Here is a 16,171-nt window from a genome sequence, read left to right as displayed (position 1 = left end):
GAGACAGATATATGAGATAAACCATGGAATTGGATCGAGGCTGATCTAGTTTCTGCTGCCCTCAGATTCAGAACTTGAAAGGAAACATTAATTATAAAACCCAGGGCAAATCTTAAGGAAACAGCAACTGTAATGTTGCAATTAGGCTGCTATTATTACTCATTATGTTCTCAGGTTGATTGGAGATCTGAGGTAAAACCTGTGCAATTATGCTGGTTGGAAAAGATTGTAGCTTACCTATTTCTTGAAAGCTAAACTCCTCCAATTGTAACTGATAGTGGAGAGAGAAATAATAGTGCTGTATGAAGCATCATCTTGACTTGATGGCAGAAAATGACTAGGCATCTGTTTACTCACTTAAAAATTGGCTAAAATTACATCAAAGAAGGCAAGAATGGCTCTTCCTTTCTTGCCCGACAGTGAGTTTCATACATTAATTGATTATGTCTGCTTATTTTACACTGTCTCACACCTTTTTCCCCACCAAATGGGTCAGAGTTAGGGTTACTGATTGATAGTTGACAGTTACCTCTGCAAATGTATGTACTCATGAAGTAACACAACAAAGATATTGCACCAACTGATTATGACCACAGTGGGCAAAACTTTCAGACAAGAGATTTTAATACTAGCGATGGGCAAAAAAAGGAACAAGAGCTGGAACAAGAACGGAAAGAGCAGGGCCGCAACAGGGGGGGCAAGGGGGGCATGTGCCCCGGGCGCCGTACTGGGGGGGCGCCAAAATGAGCACTGGGGGGGTGACAAAATGGGCATAGAATCCATGTTTGCCCTAGGTGACACAGACCCTAGTTGCGGGCCTGGGAAAGAGCAGAAGTTTTCAAAATATTAGCAAAAGAAACAAGGTTTCCAAGTGGCAAATCCTTAAGAGTTTCTTGGAAGTTTGAAATCTCCTGAAGCAGAGGAGGTCACAGTCAGGAGAAGTGTGCCAAAGATGAAGAAGAGGCACTGAAGGATCTGATCGACCCTTCACAGACAACCTCTGATAGAGGTCAAACATGATGGAAGATGAGACATGTCATTAGCCAGAGAAAAACTGGGAGCCAGGCTGACTGACACAGAGACATTGCTGGCCAGTACTGTATCTTTAATTCCTTTCTTAATTCTAGATTATAATAGCTACAGTATTTAGAAACACAGAGGGATATATATATATATGCTAAGCTAAAGGTATATCTTGTGAACATAAATTAACTTGAACTGAAGGCTGGTAAGGGAAGATAAAAGCATATAAAATCACACATGACATGAAAAATGTGGACAGAGAGGATTTTCTTCCTTTAGAACTCAGGGTTATCCATCAAAGCTAAATGTGGTGAGAATAAACATCAATAAAAGTATTTCCTTACACAAAGCATAGTTAAAATGTACAGTTTCCTGCATGAGATGTAGAGATGGCCACCAATTTAGATGGCTTTTAACTATATCAGCTTTTTAAAAAAACTGGACATAATGTGGGAAGATCTGGCTCACAGGCTGCTTGCTCCTCCTCAAGTCATGTTCAGGACATCTGCAAGGGATCAACAGTGGAAGAGGACTATTGCTTGTGAGCCTTCTCAATGCATCTGGTTCGCCACGGTGGGACACAGAATGCTGGACCGTATCAGCCTTTAGCTTGATTCTTTCTACAGCTCTGGGTGTTGCACTGCATAGCATGATTTTGTTTTTATACTTTGTTTTTGTAAGCTGTCCAAAATCTGACTGGGGTGACATATAAATGTGAAATAATACACACGCATCTGAAGACCGCCCATGTATAGTGCAAAATGTGACATAGGGATTTTCTGCGGAAAAGTTAAATCTCCTAAAATCCTTTCTCTACAATTATTAAAGCAGTCTGAGCTATAAATCAAGTTTTTCCTAATGAAGAGAAAGCAGCAGAGTTTAAGGGTAAATAAGGGTTAGAATGAGAGATTCTCAAACTCTGGCCTGCAAGTTCCACTTAGCTGATTAAAATTTCTCAGTATCTAACGCTATCCAGACTTGGCCCTTCATTTGGATTTGGTTTTTTTTCCTTTTTCCCCAACAACGCAGATAATTATCAGTAAAGCTATGTGAGGTCCATACTAATAATTTAACATTCTCAAACTATGCAGTGGAACTTTCTATGACTTATTCTCTACTTCTTCACCTCTTAATGGTGTAGGCCTAAAACCTGAGATATTTATAATGCAGCGTGCATTCTGAAAATGAAGTCAAGTTGAGAAAAAAAGTTATCCAGTGCTCTATCTATCTATCTATCTATCTATCTATCTATCTATCTATCTATCTAATTTGTATAGCCACCCATCTCACAGAAAAGCAACTCCCTAGTATTTTCTTATTACTATTCGTATTTCTTATTACTATTGCTTTGCACATGCAATGGATTTAGTGATGGGAACAGCCCTGCTGAAAATTTGACCTGTTGGAATAGGATGGTAAATAGCCCCCAGCTAATCTTCTCTAGACCTGGATTAGGTTTTTCCTTTGCAGTGAAACTTAGGCAGATGGCATAAGGCTGCACCTGTTGAATTTGGTAGCAAATAGAAATTCAACAGGGGCAGCCTTCCTTATGGCATCTGCCTACCGGGGAAAAAAAATGTTTCACTGCAAAGGAAAAACCTAATCCAAGCCTACAGCGGATTAGCTAGGGGCTATTTACCATCCTATTCCAACTGGTCAAATTTCAGCAGGGCTGTTCCCATCACTAAATCCATTGCACGTGCAATTTCGCCTTCTAAAAGGCCACTAAAACAGCCCTCCCAACGGCTAAAGATCCATCCAGTTCAGCCCATCAGGAGACACGACGCTGGTGCAGCGTGTTTTCAAGAGCCCGGGCCCCTGTGCTGTTCTGAACCGCCCCGATTCCAGTGTAATCGGAACAAAGTCGCATGGCTCAGCTGATTTAGTACGGACTTTCTTCTGAATAGAGACATGATAACCGCTGTATGTCCCGTTTCCTCAACACATTATACGTTGTTTCAGAACAATACTTCTTTTTCGAACAAAAGCAAAGGAATTAAATAACCCACTCTAAATTAACCACACCCCGTAAAATGATGTACCCAACTTTCTCCTAGAGCGCGTACGCAAACCTCGTTTTCCATTCTGCGCACGCGCTTGAATGTCTCGAGGAAGACGTTTGTCCCAACCTAGGGGCTGGGCGTTTGGTTATTCAGCGCATGCGCCTTTTCTTGGCTTTTTGCTGTCGCGCTATCTTGCCCTGGGGTGGAAACGCCTTTTCTGATTCAAACGGCGGCGGGACCGCTGCTGTAGAAACAGCGTTGGTGGATATGCCGGGAGCTTCTCTGAGTGCCGTATTTCACAGGTTAGGAGTTTCGGGAATCAGATTTGGGCACCACCTGAATGATTGTGTGCGTATGTACCTGGTTGGTGGCTTTTCTGCTGAAAGCCTTTATTTGAAACTAAATAATTCTGTATTCACAGCAGTTGTTTCTGTCACGTGGAATCCTGACTGATTCCTTACTTGGAGACCAAACCACCGCAATGTGCTATACAGAGGACTGTTCCAGAAAACTGCTTAGAAAGTGTAAATATTATAGTATGAAGTCGCTTGCATATGAAAAGACAGTGCAGTATATCATGCTGGTCTTTGATGTCTTTGCTTGGTTTATAAAATATTTTTTACTCATCGAATAGTATGCAATCTCAACACACTTTAGAAAATCTTCTTTTCCAGTCCTGTCTATCAAATGAAATGAAATGAAAGCTGGCTGGGTGACTTTGGGCCAGTCCCCCTCTCAGCCCAACTCACCTCACAGGGTTGTTGTGGGGAAAATAGGAGGAGGAAGGCATATTAGCTATGTTGGCCACCTTGAGTTATTTGTAAAAATAATAAAGGTGGGGTAGAAAATAAATAATAAAATCCCATGAAATTGAATGGGATGTACATATTTCTATATAAATATCAATTACATTTACACAACATAATGCATCAGAATGTGGTTTATTGTGTGTTCCTCTAATACAGTTTGTACATTAACCATTGTTATTCATAAAGGTGTAAGTAAGTGAAGTGTTCAGTGTGCAACATGAACACAGCTATTTTTTGATGAGAGAGAGATTTGGAGAGAAAAGGGTTAATGACATAAATAAAAGTGCTGCAAATTACTTTGAAGGCTGTGAGAAATATTTATCTTTTTCCAAAACAGAACCTAGAACAAAAACAATTCTATTTTCAGTTTCTGGAAACGGGGCTTTATAGCCTGTTCTGATTGTAAAATCAGATTTCTAGAAATCCAGAATGATGACCATCTGGAGTTTGAATAACACCCTAAATCAGAAAGCTTGGTTAAAGTGCAAGGCACAGTATAAACCAGTGTTTCTCAACCTTGACAACTATAAAATGTGGGGACAAGGCTGGCTGGGGAATTCTGGGAGCTGAAGTCCACACATCTTAAAGTTGCCAAGGTTGAGAAACACTGGTGTAAACCAAAAAGATTAGGTTCACACCATATGTTAAGCCCAAACCAGAACAAAATATGTTACGGCTTCCTACAGTATATGAACTCGCCAATAATCAATACAGACGAGCAGAACTCTTTGAATTGCTCTTTCTCCCTCTGTCTGTACAAGGATGTTGTGCCTACTAAACTCTTAGCAACCCCTTGGCTTCATGCATACTTTGCTATTGTAGCAGCTGGTGATCTGCAGTACTTTATATCTTTCAGACTATAAATATTATGGAGACTGAAAAATCCAAGATCCCTGTTTACACTTCCCAACAGTCCAAAACAACTGGTGTTCTAAAAGGTCTGTTAACCTGTCAAGATAATTACTCTCTAATTATAGGATAACTTATTTTTTCCTGAGTTGCAGAATCTTTGTAAAGACAACTTCAAATGATTTCCTTAACTATGGTAGCCAAGATTAGATTACCTTGATATGAATTAAAATTTAATCAGAATGTACAGTCAGCACTATGTATCTAGACCATCACTGATCCTTTGAAGTAATGCCTGGTCAGGTGAGAGAGGAACTTTGTATCAAGGTAGTAAGTATCCTGTTATCCTCAAATGTTTTGGACTGCAGTCCTTACGTTTACTTACTGTTCGTCAAGCTGGGTAGAGTTTTTGGAAAATACTATTCAAAATATCAGGAGGGCATCAGGTTCTCTGCACATGTTCTGTATTAAGTTTAATATTGGTTTTGGTTTTGCATGTTTGAGAAAAGGCTTGAAATTCAAATTCAGGCCTTCAGATTTGGTGAAATATAAGAAGTATCTTTGCTGAAAATCAGAAATCAATTAAATCAAGCTTTTGTCAGTGGACTTGAGGAAGAAGTGATGTCTTCTCTTAATCATACAGGGATTTAAAGAAGGGAAGAAGCAATAGAAGCTTTTCATGTTGTCTCTTCCCTTATCCAAAGCTCTGCACAAATTAAATAAGAGTACAGGGCATTGGGAAGAAAGATACAATCTTTTTTTCTTTTCTAGCCATGAGGATGCAGGTCTAGAAGAAACTACCTTTTGGCTGGTGGAATTGAGAGATGGGAGAGGCAGGTGGATATTGTCAGGCATATTGCCTTAATCCATAATATCAAAATTATTTTATTCCTCTGCTATCCCCTTATTCCATTTACTTCCAAATTTCATCCCGCTCTTTCTCTTACTCCTTTGTTGTAATACCTTCCTTTCACATTAGTTCTCATCCTCAGCTTCTTCCCTTTAACATTCACCTGAGGGCAGTAGCTTTGATTAATAATTTGCCCGAATTTGTCTTCTTTGCAGATGTGCAGCTCTGTGATTATTCAAAGCAGCAAAACCAGAACAAAGGGATAGACCCAGAGCCCCTGAAAGAGCCTGTTTTTACTTTTGGTGCAAACAATCCCACCACAAGTGTTGCCTTCAAAGACCCGAATCAAAGGTAAAGGAAAATGCATTCTTCTGCTATGGCAGCAAAAGTATCTACTCCTAGGGCAGCTCCATTCCATATACCAGCAGTTCCATATACCTTCCCTTTCAAGAGAGGGAATTTGCAGCTTCTCTTCTTCCCTTCCACCAAAAAAGAAATTTGGCCTAACATGTCAGGGAGGCTAAAATTAACATCCTTAATCAAAATGCTTTATTTGCGCTCTCTCGTTCTCCATAGTGTTTGTTGTAATAAAATGCTTAGATTTAAAATCCTTACATTGTTGCAATATCTATTTATTCCTCTCATCTTAAGACTCATGAAGACAGGGAAAAAAGCACTGCCACCCCCTCCCAAGAAGGGAGTGCCCACAGTGACACGATCGTGAGTACTTGCAAACAAAATGTCCTGTTCTTTTTGTTTTTCTGCCTTCCCACATTGTGGCAGAATTCCTTAGAATGGTCTATACAGCAAAACATTTTAGGTTTGCAATGTTCCAAATTTCAAATGTCCCCTTTAGATTTGAGAACACTGTTCTAGCTTTATTGGAAGTATTTCAACCTCAAAACAAACGAATCTGACAGAAATTGGAGCAGTCTATTTTGAGAAGAGAACAGGTTTAGCAAGATTGGAAAAGCCTATACCATGAGTAATAGAGCCCAAACGCTGGACTCTGAAATATTTTCTTAACCTCTAATTCTTTATAAGAATGCATTTAACTTAAATTATTGAAATTTCTATTTTATTTTGAAAAACCAAACTGCTATAAGAGCAGCATTCATTATGTAAAATACATAATTGCAGACCATAAATTATGAAAATGTCACGCAGGCTAGGTTAGATTGGTACTGTAGAGTTTGTATCATATAGATTTGCATTATTGTGTGGATGTACACTACAGTTTCCAGGCACTGCTCAAAGTTGGTTGATGAATATGAAGTAGATGCTGATATAGGCTGATCAAGTAATTGTGCTTCTGGATTAAGGCATTACATGGTGAATATCTTAAATTTTAATAATTTCTGTACATTCCTCTTTTCCATCTGTAAAGTAATGAATGTTCTTGATCTGACATTAAATGCAAGCGAAACTGCCATCCATGATGCATCACTAATATGTTTGATTCTATAGCCCTATGAACAGATACAGACGGGAGGTAGAACTCAGAAATAAAAACAAGTTGCTGGAGACTGTTAAGTATGAACTGAGTTTAAAGGTGGAGGAAATGCAGGTAGGAAGCACACTTGGCTTTTATTGTTATGACATGAACTAGGTATGGCATGGGCAGTTCCTATCATTTTCTACAGCCTGTAGTCTAGATTAACACTTTGCATATGTAAGCCCAGTCTTTCTTCTGCTTTGCTATTTTCGTCTGTAGAGTAACAAGGGCTTTGCTGGTTGTACACGAATGGTAAGCTGGAACTACTTTTAAGGTTTTTATATCACCTCACAGTATACCATTTCAGACAGGGTTAAAGTCTTTTTCTTCCATTTGGTGTGGGAAAAATTTGTCTGTGGGTTAATACCTTCTACGACTTGGAAGAAAAAATCTATGAAACTTTATTCTCTATTATCTCTCTGTTAATTAAAAGTAGAGGGAATAGTCTATGGGCTGTTCTTCTTTTCTTTAGCCTATATATTTTAAAAATATGTTTCTTTATATTTTATCTCATGGTTCCATGAATGTAGCGCTGTACAGATATGTGGACTTCAACTCCCAGAAATTCCTAACGTTATCATTGCTGAGAATTATGGAGTTGAAGTCCACATATCTGGAGGGCCCCAAGTTTGGAGAAAACTGCAATCTTCTCTCCTCAGCTCTCTTTCTTGATAGCTCCCACTGCCAGACATGACCAAGGACAAAGAAAGGAAGCATGATAAAATATTTTGCCTCTGTACAGGTAGCTTTTGAAGGAAGATGCTCGAACACATCTCACTTGCTTTCCAAGTGCAGTCCCCTAACCCTTCCTGGGTACTATTCAATGTTTGCATGGCCTCCGTTTGGATATCTCCCTTACCAGAAGGAAAGAGAATTTGGTACTTGCCATTAAGATGTGAGGGCATCCATGCATTTTCATACAGTGTGTCTGCCTTCAGTGCTGAATTACTCAACCATGGGACATGCCCATTTCTCACACTTGAAATTTGCCTGCCTGCAGATTCAGAGATTTATTTTCTTTTATCCCGCCTTCATTATTTTTTATATGGTTAAATGTTTCCTACCACTTCAAGCTAGTCCATAAAACAAGGGAGGAGGGGCTTCCAGATAGAAGCGGAGAGTAGAGACAGATCAAGCCGTCTCATTTCTACTTTCCATGTCATAACACCTATTCCCAAAGTGTGATCTTCTTCCATACCAAAACAAGAATCTTCACAAGGTATACCAAAGTTCCATTCTCCACCCACATTTTGGAAATGATGTAACACAGGGGTAGGGAATGAAATTCAGCCATGGAGCCAAATCCAGCCACCAACATTAAACTACTGTTTTGTGAGGTTAGTGGAATTCCACTTCATGTAACACATTTTCTAAATAATAGTCTAACAAATCAGCTTTTCATCATTGCTGATTTCAGCAATAGCCATGAGAGAACATGTCAGCATTTTCCCCCCAAATAAAAAGTTTCCAGGCACTGCTCTGGAACACAAACTGTGTTATTCTATTGCACAGTTCTTTATCTTTTCTTGCATCCTTATTTATTTCTTGAAGGCCTAATAGAAATAAGTGCCCTTCTTAATCTACCATTTGGTTTGGTCTCTGCAGAAGGATATGAAAGATATGAAGGAGCTTTGTGATAGACTTGAAAAAGAAAATGATAAGCTGAAAAAATTCCAGGAAAGCTGCCTGTTGATATTAGAAGCCAGGAATTGTGACCCAGGTAAATACTACAAGCATTCGTTATTCTGTGCTAATTGTAAACAAGACAGTCATATACTGTACTATTTCTGTCACTATTTTTCCTCCAGCAAAGGACTAAAACTCCTATGATGGTAGGGCCTTCTTTGTGTAATTATGAATGCCTAGACTAATGTTTTCCAAAATGTGATCCATGAACCATCGGTGCTCTATGAAATTTCACCAGGTGATCTGCTGTTGGCTGTTTTTCACTACAGCCCTACATCCCCTCCTAAACTGCCAATCACCTGGTCAGTCTTTCTGATACGAAAGACTCACTGTTCAGAGATATCTGCTGAAGAACGTTCTCAACTGGAAAGTTTGTGCTAAGAGTAGCTGTTACCATATAGCATGGTATACATACAGTAATAAAAGTGATCAATAAATGTTTAAGTTTAGGTTAATTTTTAATACGTCTTTTTAAAAATGCTTTACTGTAAAAATGGAGGGGATGGAACACCATATACAAATGCAACTGTAATAATTGTCTCATCTGCTGAAAACATCCATCTTCCTAGAGATTAAAACACAGGGAGGAAATTTAATTATTTAACTGGCTGGAGCCCACATTTTCCAGATGTTTATTTAATGGTCTCTAAGTGCAGGAAGTTTGTGAAACACTGACCTAGACTACAGTATGTGGTTCAAAGTAAGGAGATGTTGCTCTCCACTGTTTTAGTTATGCATGGACAAAGTTTTAACTTCATACTAAGCCACTTTAAAGTTCAACCACTGACTAAATTACCTATTAGATAATCAGTAATTCTGATTATTAAGCCCAGGACAAGTCTTTCCTATTTTTTGCTGCCTATAATTGAAGGTGTGATGGTTGAATGCTTTTTTCACGCAGGGCATATGCTCTGTCTCTGATATATGATCCCTTCCTCATATGAGATCATTCTGATTCATTTGATACTATTCTGAAACAGATGTTTTGCAATCTCTTACCAAAGGAGACAGCAGAACAAGTTGCTTGCCTTTTATGCTTCCAGTTGAATGAGAAGAAATATAGGCTATATATTTGAAATACAGTAAAATATTTGAAAATCAGTTACAGGTGAACAAATCTTGAAGGAGGAAGAAATGAACAAGAAAATACAGACTGAGATAACGGTGAGAATGTGATTCTGTTTCGCAACTCCTGAAGAGAGAGATAACCTAATCTGAGGCAGTCCAAGATTTTGTCATTGCCTAAAGCAAAGGACAGGGTGGCATGGCAGCTAGACTAATAGTTGAATCTTGTTTCCACATTAGCAATTGTTCTTGAGGGCAGTAGGCTAACGTAGAGGGTGCAGAGTTAAGGCTGCATTTCATAAGGGTCTCTGAATGCCTTTCTGAGTGTGCCCCTTTCCAGCATTGGTTTCTGAGGTGGCTTCTCTATTCTATTGTTAAGGCAAGTTCAGACTATTTATTCTGCTGAATTTAGTTTGTGAACCTAGTCATGGATATAAAATACCTGAAGCTTTCACTTTTAATTATGAATTAGAAGTTGATATCATTGCTATTTGTAATGTCTTTGCCTTTCAGGTTTTGTCAGAGAAACTTAACGCTGATCTTGAATTGTTCATCCAAATGGCTAAAGAGGAAAAAGAAAATCTTCAGGTAAGTCTAGGGTGGTTTTTCCTCTCTGCCCCTTCAGATACATACCTGCACATAAATGCCATACAACATCCCTGCTTAACATTTTTAATGCTTTTATTTTAACCCTATTCTAACAACTTCTATACATCTATAGAAAAAAAAAAACTCTGATTTTTCTTTTGGCAAAGGCATTTATTTATATTTATTGACCACCCAACTCCAGTGGACTCTATCACTTCATCCTGTACACACAATTTCTGACAAAGATTTTGCACCTTACTGACAAACGCAAGAAGGAACAAACCTGTTCCGTTGAAACTGAGGACAGAAGAAGAAGCAACAGGTTGAAACTAAAAGAAAGGAGATTCAGATTCAATACTGTACTAGGAAGAAATCTGTGATAGTAAGACCTGTTAAGCAATAGAACAGTACAGGTAGTCCTCAACTTACAAACACAATTGGGACTGGAATTTAAGTGATGTGGTCATAAAGCAAGTCGTCATATGACCACATTGCTTAGTGACAGCAATCCTGGCAATTCCCATTGCCATCATTAAGCGAATTTCACTGGTCATTAGGTGAGGACCCACCCTGATCCAAATCATTCCAGGCTTGGTCCCTCCCAGCCCCAAGCCTCAGTAAGGTAAAGGACTGCCTTTTCTTTAATTCCCTGCACCCACCTATCTCCCCCACATCTCTTCCCTTTTGGCTGCCCTGCACCCTGCCTTGTGGGATAGCAAGCAGCCCCAGAATCGCATTGCAGAACCATCTTGCCCAGGTCTTGCAAGGAGACTGCCGTGCACAACCTGGGGAAGAAAGCCTCATGTGGCCAGCAGCTGCCTTGCGAAGGGCCGGGCTGGGCATGCTTGGTCAGCAGTGGCAGCAGGAAGACAGTGAAGGTCAGCTAGGGAGGCAGGGGCTGTGGAGTGCAGGGGGCCAAAAGGTCATAGATCGGGGTAGATAGGCAGGTGGGTAGAGTTGAAATGTCACCGCTGTTGTAAGTGCAGGTAGGCTGCCAAATTTTGATCACGTGACTGCGGGGGTGCTGCGACGGCCACAACTTTGGGGACTGGTTGTAAGTCCCTTCAGCGCCGCCGTAACTGGTCGCTGAACAAATGGCCATAACTTGAGGACCTCCTATATACCTAGAACAATAATGGCCCATAGTTGCCTTTTCCTGGAAGTTTGGATGGCCCCTTGTTGGGGTTGGATCAATGGATTCGTGCACAAAGCGGGGAGTTGAACTAGATGGCTTATAAAGTCTGCTCCAGCTCCTAAGCTGTGATTCAGTTTTCTATATTTTAATTTTAATCACTGTAGAGTTTACTAAATTTAATTTTAATAAATGTAGACATTGCTACTTTCCATTTTTTCTTTACAGAATGCTCAGACAAGATGGAAGCAGATAGAGGAGGAAAGAACCCACTTCTTAGAGCAGCAGCAGTCTTTTCATAGAGAAATGGAAGATCTGCTTGCTGCCTTAAATCAGGAAGATGACTTCTTCAATTCATCGTAGACTTGGGTTGAGATTTATTTCTGGTGGCTCTACTTTACTGTTGAGCACAAGAATATAAACCATGCTATGATTTTGGGGGGTAATTTTTCAGCAATATTTCATATTGTCTACTGGATTTTAGACAAAAAGTAGATTGGATTACTCCTTTTAAATTTCAGGGTTGTTTAAAGGTTCTGTCTAGAACATTATTTCTGTATTTGTCAGAATAATGATGTGGAACTGAAGTTTGTTTTATCATCTAATCAGCTTTAGTTTAATTTCTACAGTGGTATGTGTTCATACATATCCTGAAAAATATTGCTAAAATGAAATGGGATAGATCTGTCAGTAGCTAAAGGAACCAAATGTAGATTCTAAATAAATTGGTGGGTATAATCAACAAAGAAGAGAGTCAAGGAGTGAAACAGTGCAAGCTTACCACTGGTCATTTAAACGATAGTTCATATTCTCCAGAGCAGCTAGAAATGTAAGAAGGTATGAAACTTATGATTAAGCTGTACGTACAGAGGAATTTAAACAATACTGTTTGTGTACATTTTCTATGGCTCTGGGAGAAGCTAATTTAGGTATATGAGATGTATGCTCTGTTATCCTACACCGCTTCAATTTTCTGTCCCAGAAAAGGACCATACTCCCCAAATCCTCATTTACAGGCAGTTGTTCATTCTCCTTTTTTATCTGGGTTGAAGTGCTTGTACATATGTCATGTCCAGGCAATTGCTCTTCAGATTGAATTTCAGCTTTCATCAGCCCTAGTTAATATGGGTGATGGCAAGAGACTGGAAGTTGTTTTCCAAACTACCTGGAACACTCCCTAACTACTATATTGTAAAACCTGTAGGCTGTTCCAATTGGCAGGCCATTTTAAAATAATGGGTGGCAAACGAGTATTTCAGTATTGTACTAGTTTAATGTTATGCTCACTCAGACATACTGGGATTATCTGCAATAGAGCTAACAGTAGGGAAAAAAATATTGCCTTATCTTCCAGGCCCTTGAGCCACCTGCACAAACCATAGGTTTGAAAAAGTAGAATATCATTTCTTAATCTTTCTACTGTTCTTAATTCTTCCTGCATAAATCTATGATCTGCTTTATAAATAGACAGTTGCCTTTAGGAGAGAGCTGACCAATGGGAAGAGTGGTTTTTTGGAGGGGGTCTTTTTTGAGGGAATAGAAACCAGCTCTGCTACCTTTAATCTGCAGGCAGTGTCCAACTAAATTCTGAGTGGTAGTCATACAGTTTGGCTCAACGGGTGCTGTATTTATGTTTTTTACTGGTCTGGGTATGGTTGATGTTTTAAGTAAGTTCTTGATGTTTCTGGCAGTAAACAGTTACTGTTGTTTAACTTCTAATTACTTAAGTCGCCTGCTGTCTCTAGGGAGGGATAGAGAACATGTTAGGTGGATACGCTTCTATTTTAATTTCCTTCCTGAACGTATTTTTCTTTGTGGGAGCTTTCTATTCAGCTTGGTTAGGAGAGAATACGTTGTCATATTTTAGAGATATGTAAGGTTTTTGAAGACTTGGAACAATCCCCTTTCAGCTTCTGTTTCAGGTATAAAAGCATTTTATTATTAAATTACATTAGTTTTTATTATTACTATATCTACACAATTATTGTCACCATCTTCTGTAATTGGACTTTTCAATTATAGATACTTTTCAAGTATCTACAGAGTTTGCCCAGGAATCAACAAAATAATCTAGAAAAAAAAATCTAAGCCCTTCATTTAAGTAATGTGAAGTTGTTCTTTTTAGTCAACCTGTATAGAATTGTATTATTGGGCCATTCTGCTGCCAGCAGGGGAGGGGACTCCTAATTAAAATCTGTCGTTGCCTACTTACGAATACCTGGCTTTTATTTACCGGATTAATTTTCCTCCTTCAGTTTTTAAAACTTTAACCCGCCTTCTGTGCTCCCTGTTCCAGAAATGGCGCTAGAAAAGATGCTTTGCTATGTCTTTGGGGAAAAGTGGGAGGGAGAAGTTATTTTAAAAATCATCGCTGAATTCTCGCAGAGGAATCAGGCGGAAAGCGGAACAGAGGAGAGTGACTCCAAGTCGGTCTTAGCCCTTGGGCGGCGCACGCCCGTCAGCCTGGTGACTTTCTTTTTCAACCTGGCCGGGCGAGGAGGCGGAGAGGGATCGCGGCTCTACGCGCGTGAGAGGCAAGGCACCTTCTTGGCGGCGATTGGCGGATTCCCTTCCGTTCGGGAGTTCCCAGTGGACAGTTAAGCCTCGCCCCTCTCGCGGATTGGTCAAGAAGGAGGTGGGAACGCGGCCAGAGCCTGCCGGCCTGGGAGGTAGCTGCAGAGTTCGTGATGGCGGCTGCTGCGCTGATCCGGAAGGGCGCCTCCAGCTGCTCCCGGCGCTGCTTCCTCGGAGGCTTGTTGCCGCTCTGGCGGCGGGGCTGCGCCGGGATCCCGGTGGATGATACAGTGAATGGTCTGAACGTGGAGCAGCGGCAGGTATAACTGGCAGCGTCCTTTAGGGTTAGAAAACAAGCGTCCTGCTTTGCTTCCTTCTTGCAGCCCCGTCGTCCCGCTCCCGAGCTTCCCAACTCCTGTCGTTTGGGGGATTTCTTTGCTTTGTGTGGTCGCGTAGGGATCCTTTTCCATGAGCGGGACCAGGCCTATTCTGGATCCCAGGGCTCCGCTCTGGAGCATATGGGAATAAGAATCCCAAAGACGCGGACGGGATCCTGGATGAAAACCAGTATGCGGCGGCGATGAGAAAAGCATAAACCCTGTCGAGGCCATTAAGAGAGCAATCGAAAATAAAATTGCTCATATCATAATGGCTTTAGATAAAACTGTGGTGCGACTTCACTTGGAATCCTGCATCTCATCACCTTACCTCAAAAAGCTTATTGTAGAATTCGAAAGAGGCAGGAAAAGATGGTCCAAATATCCAAGATGCTGGAGTAGCTCAAGATATGAGAAATGGTTACAACGTTTGGGGATTTATTTCCTTAGAAAAAGGTGACCAAGGGGAGCATAATAAAGACATAGAAAATTATTCATAGGATAGAGAAATTGGATCCAGAACCATAAAAGCAGTATTCAGGATGATTTTATGAAGCTGCCCCACAGGATTCAAAACAGATAAAAATAATTCCTTCCTGTATATAGTGCATAAATCTGTTACGGAATCTGATAACTGGAATGCTGGTAACAACCTCTAACCTGAATGTCCTTGAAGGGTTATTAGACCTATTCGTGGAGGATAAGGTTATTAACATTGCTAGTCACAACAGTTACATTTAGTCTCTAAACCTGGAGACTGTTCTGCGTAATATCAGCTGTTTGGGAACACAAGCAGCATTGTGTTACTGCTTGTGACTGTCTGTTAAAGGAATCTGAATTGAGCACTGGGGAATAGAATGCTGGACTATTAAACTGTCAACCTACTGCCATCAGATGGGCTGATGGATACCAGTTTAGATAGTTTTTAAAAAGACTAAACAAATGCAAAAAGTAAAGGGCTATCGGTCATTCCTAATTTTTGATGGCTGTATGTTACTTTCCAAATCATGAGCAGCACACCATAAACGCCAGCTGTTGCAAAGTAGCAGTGGAAGAGGGCAATCAGCTTTCTGTCTATCCCATGAGTTTCCCAATGCACTAGATGAGTGGTGGAACTATTCAGCAGGGTGACCTTTGCTCTGCTTGAACATTCCTCTTATTCTGGGTGTCTTGACTAATCTTACTTTTGCTACTGAATTGTTGTATCCAGGTTCTGTATTTACAGTCTGTTAGGGCAGAGTATCTACACCATTAAGTCTAAAAAATAAGCTAGTGTAAAAGCATTTTGCATGCTTTCTTTTAAGGCAGTGTGCAGCTATTTGATTTTAACTGGCTGTTCCTTGTAGTTCCATAGTTGTAAGGCAGGTTGGGCATTCTTTATTCTAGAACAAAAGCAGTCTGTGTGGGATTTTAAACTATCTGCTGCAGACACAAACTTGCAACTTTATTATGTCATATTAGCTGTCATTCTTAGTTCTTACCCAACAGTCACAGGAGGCCAATCTAATCTCACCTGCCCCCCAAGATTAGATTGGCTCCAACCCTATCAGCTTTTTGGAAGGCTCACCCAGGGGGTGTTTCTGGGCATGGGGGGCAGGTCAGAGTATTAGTCAGACCCTGTGGTGTGGTTATTACTTGTTTGGACTATTTTGGCTTCTTGGCTGTTGGTAATGTTTTATATTTTATAATATTACTGTATCGTTTTTAATTATTGAAGCCACCTAGAGTTGCTGTTGTGAAGTGAGTGGCTACATAAATTGAATAAATAAATAAACTTGCT

General features: G+C 40.1%; 2 protein-coding genes across 2 annotated transcripts in view; both read left to right on the top strand.

Annotated features, from left to right (window-relative positions):
• The first annotated feature begins 3,212 nt into the window (after window positions 1-3,212).
• Window positions 3,213-12,705, top strand: LOC134490420 (small kinetochore-associated protein-like). The gene is made up of 9 exons (XM_063293451.1): window positions 3,213-3,328; window positions 4,692-4,773; window positions 5,750-5,885; window positions 6,186-6,254; window positions 7,002-7,101; window positions 8,635-8,749; window positions 9,818-9,879; window positions 10,294-10,368; window positions 11,729-12,705. Exons 2-9 carry the CDS (start codon window positions 4,704-4,706, stop codon window positions 11,861-11,863), a joined length of 762 nt encoding a protein of 253 aa, XP_063149521.1. The 5' UTR covers window positions 3,213-3,328; window positions 4,692-4,703; the 3' UTR covers window positions 11,864-12,705.
• A 1,453-nt stretch (window positions 12,706-14,158) lies between these two features.
• The window catches only part of IVD (isovaleryl-CoA dehydrogenase), a 49,114-nt gene continuing 47,101 nt past the window's right edge, over window positions 14,159-16,171 (top strand). The window contains exon 1 of the mRNA XM_063289962.1: window positions 14,159-14,334. Coding sequence (XP_063146032.1) covers window positions 14,188-14,334 — 147 coding nt within the window. The 5' untranslated portion in view covers window positions 14,159-14,187. The remainder of the gene's footprint in view (window positions 14,335-16,171) is intronic.

This window comes from Candoia aspera, chromosome 1, assembly GCF_035149785.1.
Source record: "Candoia aspera isolate rCanAsp1 chromosome 1, rCanAsp1.hap2, whole genome shotgun sequence".
NCBI lineage: Eukaryota > Metazoa > Chordata > Lepidosauria > Squamata > Boidae > Candoia > Candoia aspera.
The sequence above is the reverse complement of the archived record's forward strand: the minus strand, read 5'-3'. Positions and strand labels throughout refer to the sequence as shown.

Bases quoted from the DNA above. Each gene is read 5' to 3' on its own strand.
- LOC134490420 (XM_063293451.1), top strand. From the start codon at position 4,704: ATGGAGACTGAAAAATCCAAGATCCCTGTTTACACTTCCCAACAGTCC. The intron at 5,886-6,185 runs GTAAAGGAAAAT...TCTCATCTTAAG, and splicing joins TTCAAAGACCCGAATCAAAG to ACTCATGAAGACAGGGAAAA. The intron at 8,750-9,817 runs GTAAATACTACA...TTTGAAAATCAG, and splicing joins AGCCAGGAATTGTGACCCAG to TTACAGGTGAACAAATCTTG.